General features: G+C 42.2%; 1 protein-coding gene across 1 annotated transcript in view; it reads right to left on the reverse strand.

Moving 5' to 3' along the window:
* The window catches only part of LOC119661700 (17-beta-hydroxysteroid dehydrogenase 13), a 38294-nt gene extending 26628 nt beyond the window's left edge, over positions 1-11666 (reverse strand). Inside the window, exon 1 of the mRNA XM_038071147.1 lies at positions 10653-11666. Coding sequence (XP_037927075.1) covers positions 10653-10672 — 20 coding nt within the window. The 5' untranslated portion in view covers positions 10673-11666. The remainder of the gene's footprint in view (positions 1-10652) is intronic.
* Positions 11667-12323: the final 657 nt, after the last annotated feature.

A 12323-nucleotide genomic window follows, 5' to 3' on the forward strand; every position in this document is an offset into this window, starting at 1 on the left:
TAAATAATTAAGCTTTTAACCTAAATACAAATTGGTTCAATTTCAACAGAATTAAATCTGAATATTTAGCCACTTACAGCGGAATCATAAGTATTTGAATGAAAAGTATTACGTCAGATTCTTTGAATAAAAATAGGAAAATTCATACCTCAAGGTTTACAGCATTCCCTTCCTCTTTTAATCTTATATCTTTGCCTTGGAACTCCTATGACATCAACGTCCCAATTTAGTGGTTCCCAAAATTGCTTGAATAAAGCAGGTATCAACATTTTCACAAATAGCACCAAAACAAGTACCTAGCTTCATGTATATGTATAGAAGATCCTTACAAGGATTCATTGGAAAGTTCACCGACAAAAGGTTAAATGATCAATCCTGGCTTAACCAATTCACGGTGCCAATTGGCTTTCTCTACTTAAATAATACAAGAATGGATCGAAACTTATGTGTAACATGTGTGGCTATACAGAATGCCGACAGCACCCGCACTGAAAAATCCACAGAATTAATTCACACAAAATATAGTCATTCGCCACAAGATATCCTTCCCTCAAAATCTTTCACCCTTCTTTTAATAAAAGGTATAGATAGCCTAAATTATTGTATATGCATATATAGTGTAAATTATATTTGAATTACATATGTATCTGACACCTGTCTGGAAAAGTCTACCTCTTTAGTCTAGAATTTCACAGCGAACTAAAAGGCTGACAAATAGACTGGCACCCATTATCTTCCAATCGCAAGTGGCGAAAAAGGACACATAAGTTTTGGACGAATATACCATACTCATGCTGGCGTACCAAGTTGCTAAAAACATTTAATTTAGTTTTTTTCGGAATACGCAACTTATAAATCTGGTCGACCCCCAAATCCCTACGTTAATTCATTCGGTAAAGTGAAACAGGTACAACATTTTAGTAAAGGTGTGAGTCATTATATTCTTTCTAGCTTAGCTAGAACTTTGTGAACTACATCTGTCGTTTCACCATTAGCATTGAACAACGTGAAACCACAATGGATGGTATGGCATCACTCTTTACATAAACGCCTACATAGCTAGGAGTGTTGAGTTCTTTTAGGAAGTCAGATCCGACGTCTAGATGCTGATGTATTTTTAAAGCCATGCCTATATTTTCATGGTATTCTTTCGGGAAGTAGAAATGTCAATCAGAAGCATTTATTTCATTTGGGAATCCCATTAAGCCTACTGAAAGTAGAGCATATAATTTTGCAGGTGTAATTCTCTTATAAGCTTTGCTTGAAGACCAACAAATAGAAAGTTTCGCTTTTCTGCCAATTTCCGTTTGGATTCCAATTGGTCAGAGTAAGGAAAAAAGGATGTCGTCTTTCCCGGGTAGTATTTATCAAAGCATTGAGTGAAACGATGTACGAAACGGTCCTGAGTCAACTGACAAATATGGACTACATGGTCAATATTGTAGGCCGCAAGCTGCTCAGCACGAGACTCTTGCGTTTTTGATGCTGACGTTGTTATCATATATTTCGGTTTGCCTTCATTGCTCGATCTGGATAAAGGTAGATTGTACATCTTGGCTTCTTGGCTTCGGGCACATCGAAACTCAGCAGACTATCGTAGGAAGGTCTCCACGATGTCTTCAGTTGGCAGGACCTGCAACTCGCCCATATTTTGGTTACTCAGCAGTTCATTAAAGTACCCAATGCATCGCTCGAATATGCCCATATGACCGGAAATAAGATTTCCCATTTTATCTCGGTAGGATTAGCTCTTAGACTCTTCGGGCATATCGAAGCTCAGCAGACTATCGTAGCAAGCGTTCCAGAGGTCCGGCTACTCATAGAGCAGAGAGCAGTCTTTCAGATAATCTCTCAATATCCGCAAGATAGCTTGGTACGTGGAATGAGTTTTCCAATGTGCCTAATATATCTGCCAATCTTACGGAATTGAAGGCATTTCCTACATCAAGCGTTATGGGGAGCACCATCCGTCAAGATCGACGGCTGTGTGCCTCAGCTCGATGAACTGAATTCACGACCTCCATAAATGGGAAAAATTAACCACGGACGCACTTTCTACAACTAGATTATTCATAGAAAGGATTTTCCATTCGTCATTATAATCATTTATAGCGTAACAGCTCCAAATATTACCCTGGCCTCCAGTAACGAGTAGAGTCTCATATCGTAATTCATTTAATTTTTGGACCGTCATTCTGGAAACATGAGGTCGGGCGTTATCATGGAGCAGTATCACTCCATCTCTGTTGACCAATCTAGGCCGCTGAACACGTAATTTCTCGTGAATTTCATTAAATTGGGCACAATATTTCTCTGCATTAATTGTTTCACCACGCTCCAAAAACGAATAATGAATAATTCCAGATGCAGACCACCAAACAGTTACCATTACCTTCTTCGGGTGAAGGCTCGGTTTTGGCATGTGTTGTGGAGGCTGATCGGCATCTAGCCATTGCGCTGATCTGCGACGGTTGTCGTACAATATCCACTTTTCATCGCATGTCACTATTCTGCGCAAAAAGGGATTGTTCCTGTTGCGGTTGAGTAGAGAACTGGATATTTCCATTCGCAGCGCCATGTTTTGCTCGTTGAGTTCATGCGGAACCCACTTATCAAGCTTCTTCACCTTTCCAAGCTGTTGTAAGTGCCGAGATACTGTCGAATAGTGTACGCCTATTTTCTCTGCAATGTCACGAATCGATGATCGGGGATCAGATTCCACTATCAAACGCAACTCGTCGTTGTCGATCGATGGTCCTGGGTGTCCACGAGGTTCACTTTGGAGGGTCATGTCGCCTGATCGAAATTTTTCGAACCACCGCTGTGTCGTTCGTTCGTTTGCTGCGTCAGCTCCAAATGCTCTGCAAATGTTTCTGGTTGCCTCCGCTGCGTTGTGACCAAGTTTAAATTCATATAGAAAAAGTAGACGTTTTTGACTCCCTTCCATGCTTTTTTCTTTGAGTTTTACTTAGAACTTCAATGTCGATTGAAACTGAAATGACTCCTTGATCGAACGAATTATCCCATACCACCAGAGTCACCTTGCGGCAGTTTTAAACATTAAAATCATAACTAACTTCACTGAAAAATCCGACATTTCATTTGCAACAACCTAATAATTTTAGAGAATTTTGGCAACGTATTTTAATATAAGTTTATTGTGCCAATACTCTCACACGCCCGTTTTCAGAAGAAACTCGATTTACTCGAGTCATTCCTTGTTGTCGACATCAAGTCCCTTTTCAATGGTTGGAAATACACGATTAAAAAGTTGGACAATTACGGCCATACACTTTGAAGTCAAATATATCAAATATATTTTCAAAGAAAGAACAATCATTTTTATGGGTTTTCTCTACCATTATTATTATTTTTATATTACGGGAAACAGAAAAGTGAGCGTTTATCGCAACAAAAAAAAACTGGGCAATTCAAGTTATCATTCAGGAATTATCTTTGTTTCTTGATTTGTTTAGAAGTTTTGGGCCTCCTGGTATTTGGGCGCCATGATGACCTGGAGCATGGCTCCGCCTGTCACTTCAACAGGTTCGTGTAGTCAGCGGATGTAGTGGACTCAAGATATGTACGCCGTTATCATTCGCCCCTACTACGAGATAACAACAGCGAGGGCAGGTACAATATCTTACCGCCCTCCGTTGCGCACGTAATTGTACAGATAATCGCAGGCCAATACCGCTTTATTACTCTCAGCGACACTATGCCATTCGTCATCAGAAACCTTGTTTGACTTGAGGTCATCGCAAAAACTGGTGAGCGAGTGTTAATTAACAACTATAAAACTAAATTTAAAGAATCCTAAGAGAATTCTGATTTCTCGCTCATTCAATTATTTTTTCTAAAAAATTTTTAAAAATCAATTGGGTCGGCAAGGCCCACTTCCCACGACAACAATTACTCCGTGTGGAGTAGTCCGGCTCTTTCAAATCGGCCTCTTGGCAGGTTCCACCCTCTTCCAGTACGCCCGGTATCACTCCGCCCCACTTGAAACCTAGGGGTTTTGGTGAGAGAACCCGCGGCGAGGCTACTCGGCTGCGTTTGAATGGAAGACGTCAAAACGAACGCAGCGGTCTCGCTACCGTCCAGTGCCGTCTGTTTCCTGGAAGAAAGGCCTATCTAAGGAGATCCTCTTGGGCTTGCCACCGACGTCCAGACTACCCGAATGCTCTCCACACTCGAGTACTTGTAGTAGCCCTCATATTGTCTTTCGGAGGACATCAGTCCTCACCGGAATGGCATTCCATTGAACTGCATATGGTATGCAGTTGTCCACTGACTTTTGATTGCCAGGAGCTCTCCGAGCTCGGAAAAGAGAAAAGGTTCAAATTGCTTTTCCTGGTCTGTGATGATGACGGCGGGAACACCAAAGCCCGGAATCTACTCATGACAGAGGGCCTCAGTACAAGACTGTGCAGTAATGTCCTTCAGAAGTATTGATTCAGGCCAGTGATCGTGAGGCAATATTTGCAACGGTGCGGAAGATCGTACACGGAGCAAAACACTTCATTACAAAAAGCGGCCGTCTACCATTCAGAGGCTTATAGTTTGGTCTGCCTTCAAGGGAATATCGAAAGTGCTTAATATTCAGATACGCGGCTAATAATTCACGATCATAGGCGCTGTAATTCTGTTGAGCGGGATTCAACTGTTTTAAGAAAAAACCAATGGTTGCCAGCTTTGATTCACCCTTTGGTGAAGAGCAGCGTCTACTGCTATGTCTGATGCATCGACGAAGAGGTGCACTTTGTTGAGGCTATATCAAAAGAGTAGCGTCTACCAGCCGCTGCTTGGTGGTTTCAAACAGTTTTTGGAGACCACACAACCATTCGCGAATACTTGGTATTAAGACCAGACAAGAAGGCGTTAAGTAATGCCAGGTGGTGAGCGGCTTTGAGTAGGAAACGACGGTCGGAGGTTATTATGCCCAAACGCCTTGTAGGGTCTTTGATCGTCTTTGCGAACGGAAAACTCGCATTCGTCTGCACTTTGACTGGGTCGGGTCGAATGACGTCAGGGGTGATTGAATGACCTAGAAATTTTACCTACTGCTAGAGAAACTTGCGTTTGTACGTGTTACAACCATTCATCAACAATGCCTATGAACAAAGTATAAGAAAAGAAACAAACTACAGAAAGCGCAAACATCGCGGAATTGGGCATACACTTCCAAACATCAAGCAATAATCTCTCAACCGAGTGTCGCTTGAAAAAAATGTGGAAAGAGAGCTGAGAACAAGGAGCATAAGCTAAACAAATAGACAAGATACCATAAGATCTAACTAGAAGTGAAGCAAAAGGAATATAACATATTTACAAATTTGTCAGAACCTTCCCAAGAGAGACAATTAACTGAAGTCAATTCAAAGAGGCCTCAAAAAATCCCTTATTCAAATTAAATTCATGCAGGCACCCAGTATCTTCCTAAAAGCTCACTCGAGCAAGAAGTGCGCAGTATTATTACCCCGACCCTTATCTTCACTTCTCCGCACACAGAATATATGCTCTGTATCCACGCTCTTCCTTCGGCTTGTAGTACTTGTAGTTACTCTGATATAAAAGATTTCTCTTCATTTTGTTTATCGTGAAGGCGATTTTAGTCATGGGTTAGGGCTACACAAAAACCACTACCTCATTAATTTTCAAAGTGGTGGACATAGGCGGGTATAGGTCCCAGGGCGAAACGTGGATTGGTATCCACGATAGAGCATAAAACCTGGGAAACGCCTGCTGAACAACACCAACAGCTCTACTACCAAACCCTATCTGTTCACGTGGTTACCATTGGGAGTTCTTTCATAACGCCTGTCCCAATATAGGGCGGATGTAACAGCGTTGCATGAGATGCGTTGGACAGGGGCCGGTTTCCTAGAGAAGAGTCACTACACCATATATAATAGTGGCCATCCAATAAACCATGTGCTCGGAGTAGGTTTCATAGTCAGCCAAAAAATTAAACTTGTTGTTATCGGCTTTGAAAACGTAAACGATCTGCTATGCACTCTGCGCTTGCGAGGCAAGTTTAGAAATATAAGCCTCAATAACGTTCACGCCCCTACAGAGGAGACTGCGGAGTCGGAGAAGGATACCTTCTACGAGGCAGTAGAACGAATCCTCGAAGCCTGTCCCAGATATGATATCAAAATCATACTTGGGGATTTTAACAGTCAAGTAGGGACGGAGCCCGTATTCAGGCGATACGTCGGCTCCCATAGCTTACACGAAAAAATAAATGATAACGGACTGCGGATTATTCAATTAGCAGTGTCACACGAAATGGTTGTTGGAAGTACCTGGTTTGCGCGGAAAGCGGTCCACAAACATATGCGGGCCTCTCCAGACGGGACCTCTTTCAACCAAATTGACCACGTGTTGATCGAACACCGCCAACTCTCAGCCTTGATGAATGTCAGAATATATAGGGGGGCCAATATACACTCGGATCACTATCTCGTTGGCATTGTGCTCCGAGCTCGAATAACAATACCACCTAGAATCCCCTCTGACAATCAGGTAAGAGTGAACACTGAAACCATCCACAACACAGCCCTCCGCGACACCTATAAGAGGGAAATGGATGCCGCAATAACCGCAGTCAACAGAAGGACTGGAGATGAAGCATCAACGAATGATCTTCACGACCACTTGAAAGACGTTATCATTGATACGGCCACCCACTTACTTGGCCCCAGTCGCAAAAGGAGTCGGAACGGCTGGTTTGACGATAAATGTAAGCTAGCAACGGAACGGAAGAATGCCGCATATCGAGTAATGTTGTATTCTCAAAAAACGCGGGCACGTGCGGAGACTCATCACGAACTCCGGCGAGCGGAGAAGCGACTTCACAGACGGAAAAGAGAAGCCTGGGAGGACCAACAGGTCTGTGAACTTGAGAAGTACAGGGAGCAACCACACCAAGCGCAGAAGTTTTACCAGGCAATCAGCAGGATGAAGCCTTGCACACCTCCATGCTCACCGTGCCGAGAAAAAGTGGGAAATCTGATTTCCGATAGAAAGGGCATATTAGAGCGATGAGTTGAGTACTTTCTGGAGCCTTTCTTGATGCTATCTTTTGACTGTCAATGATACAATTGACGACCTTTTTAATATAACGTATTCATTGAATATTGGAATATACTCCGTAACTTCAAGAAGATTTTTACATGTTAAAGTAAAGTTTTTTTGAATAAAAAGATAATCTATACATTTTTTTCATACCGGTTTACAAATTAATTTTATTTTTTTGTTAAAATGAAATGATGTGTTTTCGACACATATCATTGTGTGAACAACTAAATCGCGGTTGCGTTTAAGTAAAACCAAGCAAACGAATTTTTTAACAATGAACGTATTATGTAGGACAACAAGTCGGGAAACCGGAAGCTGGACGCTTCAGGTACGAAAGGTTTTGTGTATTTCTTAGTACGTACCACGTAATATATGCATATATTATGTGAAAGTATCCACTTTCGGGCGATATTGAGTCTTGAATTTGCAGAGAAGCAACAACTTTGACGTATTGTAACTTTGTTAGTAATAGTGCGATTTCCACCAAACTTGGTAAGATCATACTCCATACTATAGCCTATACTACTGGTTCGTGGTGCTAGTATGAACTTAAGGGAGGTTTTGAAGCCAATTGCTAAAAATTATAGTAATACACTATTATTAACTTTATTTGAATAAATAAGGTATTTCGGAGCCCAGGCACTATATAGTGGCAGCCTCCTGATTTTTCGGTTGTTTAGTTTCTGAGAATGGCCCCCTTAAAGAAATAATCACTTTCAACCCCCCGTACTCCCCACCTTTAAAACAAATGTCAAAAGTAAGACCGGCTTCGAAAAGTGCTAACCGAGACCTTTAATTTGATACCCCACTATATTTGATGAAAAAAAAATTTACACCCCGCTTTTCATGTATGGGGACCCCCCCTTAAATTCAACGTAAAAGGATGTAACTCACAGTTTGCGTGAGCGTTCACAGTTCCCACCTTTCTACCAAATTTGGTGCCAATTACTATAACCGTCTCCATGTGACGGACAAACAGACAGACAGACAGACTTCAACGCTTGGGCAATGGAGTGGGGAAGCCAGAAAACAAATGACTACTCCAGGTTTTCTCCTGCCTAAATGTCACCCTGCCAAACATCGAAAGGGTAAACACCTTTAGGCGTGGAGAGCTAGATCTTACTTTCGTAAGTGATTCGTTTGTCAACCATCTACACTAGCATATTAGCGAAGAATACATGCATAGCGACCACCAGGTGATATATAATACTATTGAAAAGCGACCCAGAACAATAAATCCTCACCTGGTTGGTCATCAAGAGCACTTGATGAGGATACATTTCTCGAGGTATTGCAGTGGAACACCGAGTTTATTAGAAAAGCCATAGAAAAAGCATCGCAGCTGTCCCAACAGATATACCGAGCATGTGACGCTTCCATGCCAAGACGTGCACAATCTCGGAAGCGTAACCCTAACTACTGGTGAACGCTGAAATAGTGAAGTGTCGTACGGAATGCTTGAAGGCAGAAGGCGGAGTCAACGTCGAAGAAACATGTCAGAGTATGAACAACGGTACCTCGAATATAAACAGGCACGAAAAAAGTTGCAATGGGCCATCACAAAAAGTAAAAATGATTGCTTCAAACGACTCTGTGATGAAGCAGACTCAGATCCATGGGGAGGAGCGTACAAGTCCATTATGTCAGCAATAAAAGGGAAAAGGGCCCCTCCTATTATGTGCCCTAGATTATTGTGGGAGATAGTTTCGACATGGTTCCCCCAACATCCGAAAACAGTCTTCCCAATAATACACCGAAGATATACCTCCAGTAACCACAGACGAAGTCTTGGAAGTAGTGAAAAAGGTCCGGGATGCCGCAGCCCCCCTCATGGATCGAATCCCCGCTGAAATTGGTAATGAGAATGGCACCAAGCATGTTTTCACTGGTATTTACAGACTGCCTAAAAGAATGGTCCTTCCCCGCAGAGTGGAAAATACAAAAGCTTGTATTGATCCCAAGGACAGGTAAGCCAGGAGCTTGCCGAACACAAGACGGAGTTGGTGCTCTTTACAAAGCGGCGGAAACAGAAAACTGTTGAAATTTGCGCCGGAGTGCATGCAGTTAGCTCTCAGCCATCGCTTAAAATACCTGGAAGTAATATTCGACTCCACGCTGGGCGTTAAACCCCATCTAAAGTTTACTAGGCAGAAAGCGGCGACAATCAGCTCAACACTGGCAAGGATGCTTCAAAATGAAGCACATTCGACGATTACTCTCGCGGGACGTCAGTTTTGTACTTTTATACGCGGCACCAGTATATGCGTCGGCAATAAAAATCGGAGAAAATCGTAGACAGCTTCAAGCTGCATATCGATTAAGCGCTCTCCGAGCATGTTGCGGCTACCGAACAACATCTTACGATTCAGCATGCGTAATTGCGGGGATAATCACGGTATTCTAGCCGATGAGGCAAGTCCTTTGTACGAAAATCAGAAAGCAAGCCTAAACAAGCAAAGTGAGCGTTTGCGGTCACTGGCTGCGTGGCAAACAGCATGGGACCAGGCGGAGAATGGCCGGTGGACACACAGGCTTATCCCAGACATAAGCATGTAAACTATGCGGAACCACGGTGAGGCGAGTTACGATCTGATTCAGTTCTTAACCGGACACGGTGGATACAGGAATTACCTCTATAGGTTCGGTCTAGATGAATCGCCGGTGTAATAAAATACAACAATGAACGCGGTAGTTGCAATCCGTTTCACGATCCACCAGGAACTAAAAGCAGCAGAAGTATAGCGGAAATATAGAATCGAAGCTACTGCAATTAACGCCACGCAAAGCGGTAGCAGCTCGTTTAGAGTGAACAGCTAAGAACTGAACAGCCCCGCGAAGCAATACCGAAACAGTGGTCCCGCGGGGAGAGTGTGGAGAAAATATGGGAGGTTTTAGTCGGTAAGAGTCCGGCATGCGTGTCCTAGATTCCAAATGCATATCCATGATGGATTTCCCCCAGCCAAAAAAAAAGACATACAGTAAACCGATTTTAATAAGGTTTTGTTTTACACAAAACCTTAAAAAGCATCTTGTTCACCTGCTGAACTTCAAGCAACGAACAGAACAGAACATTTATTCACTTGCCAAACTACACTTTAGATCGGCTGAATATTTTAGCAATAATTTTGACAAGAATCAATCGCGGAATACATAGAAGATTCTGCAAGGCGAAACTTCATTAAATCTTAATGAATTTTGTGTGTTAATTGTTCTTCAGCAGCTTACTCACACACAGTCTCCAGAAGTAAGTGGAATTAGTTAAGCATCCTTTCTATTAGCGAACATTTCGCTGTTCAAATGATGGTGGGAATATTGTATCCCAGAAATTGTGTAGTAATTTCATTTATCTGAACAATATCAAATTCCATCTACCACTAACCGCATCAAACACAGTACACTTATGTAAATATAGACGAGTTGGTTGCTGCATTATGGTAAATTCTGAGATACTTAAGCAAGAAGGTAGCAAATCTCATACTACGACGAACTAAAATCTATAATGGAACTTGATACGCTAGAACGACTCATTTTCACATTTACTAACTTTACTAATATAAAATTATACTTACTCATTCTTTACCATTGCCATGGTCGTAATATTTCCTTATTATATTAGATGTGTACCAAAGATAAAACTTTCGTTTTAAATGGAGTCGTTAAGATGCAAACTTGTCTATTTTGATCAAAACCATCCGAAACTATCGTCGACTTTTTTCACAGATGCTCCTCCGGAAGTCAAGGAAAACCACTTTATCAAGTCCCAATACTTGCAATTTTACGGAATAAAACTGAAGTTACGTTAGATCTGCACGACAAATCACTTTCGATTTCACTTTCCTTCACATGGAACAAGTCCACCAGCAAAATGAAAAACCCGTACTTGGACAGCCTACTCCGTCGAGTCTAAGAAGAAAGACCACAGTTGCAGTAATGCATGCAAACTTAATCTCGCATTAGTATCAGCAACTACCGTCGTCGCGACCACGCTGGGTAATGCAAGTTGCTCCCTATTCCAATAAACCGGCAAAATACCAATTCATACTTTTGCAAAAGTACAGTGAAGAAGAAAATCCAACGATTGAAACCACTAACGTATCTGTGTCTCCTCGGAAATGTATTTCTCACAAGACTTGATTAAAGAGGCCGGAAGAATTGGAAATTACTGCAATCTGGCGCAGAGTCTGCACATCATGCACGTCAACCGACTCCGTACTATCTGTTTCACACAATTACGCGTAAATTAATTGGATTACTCCATTGAGAGCGTCAAAGAAACTGTGACTAGATTGTTAATGTCTTCATAAAATCGAAAGGGTAAATCGGGACGAACGAGAGTGATAGTGAACTTTTTCAATGAACTTCTACACAAGTGTCCTACAAACAACTCCACCCACAACCTTTATTGAACGCTGGAAGCAGACTATTGTCTTGGAAAATTAGAATTTCGGCCACGCACATCTGAAGCCCGGCTCAAGTTTCACGTAGTGCATTCAAATTTTCTTGTTTAAGGTTCAATTCACGCCACTATCAGAAAACGCTTAGTACAACAAACAACGTCTTAATAGTTCGCACGCAACTTAACGACTCACCGTCTTGCGGCCTACCTTGGTTGTAACTTATGCGCAAAAACCAGACGCTCTACTCGTAACTCCCAGGTGAACGCTAATCCGTAGTTTTTAGCGTAAATGCTGAGCTAGTGACGAACGTACTCTATTTTAAGTTTTCATTTTCGCTTTAGCTCATTTGCTAAACCCTGTGTAGTTGGTGGTAAATCAAGAGGACTTAGCACGATATGCGACCAGTTCTCAGGAGATCGAGTCAATTCATATGAACTCTCCAACATCAGAGACACACAATCGGGCGAGAGTTTGATAGTCATCAGATTTACGTCACTAGATGATCATTATATAATATTCACACCCATTACTCCAACCCTTGCTTGAAGTTTGCATTTCATCCTACCAACAATAGTAATTAAATTCGACTGAGTAGTATAGGTCCCAGGGCGAAACGTAGATTGGTACCCACGATGGAGCATAAAACCTGGGAAATGTCTGCTGAATCAACACCAACAGCTCTACTACCAAACCCTATCTCCACCTCCACGTGGTGACCGCTGGGAGCTCTTTCTTAACGAAAAGCTACAGACGGAGAAGGATGAAGGCGAGTCTCCCGCGCCTAAAAACGGGACAAATTGTACCAACTGGTCCTCCAGGTTGCGGGTTGGGTAGAGCTGACAA

The sequence above is a fragment of the Hermetia illucens genome, chromosome 1 (assembly GCF_905115235.1).
Source record: "Hermetia illucens chromosome 1, iHerIll2.2.curated.20191125, whole genome shotgun sequence".
Taxonomy (NCBI): Eukaryota; Metazoa; Arthropoda; class Insecta; order Diptera; family Stratiomyidae; genus Hermetia; species Hermetia illucens.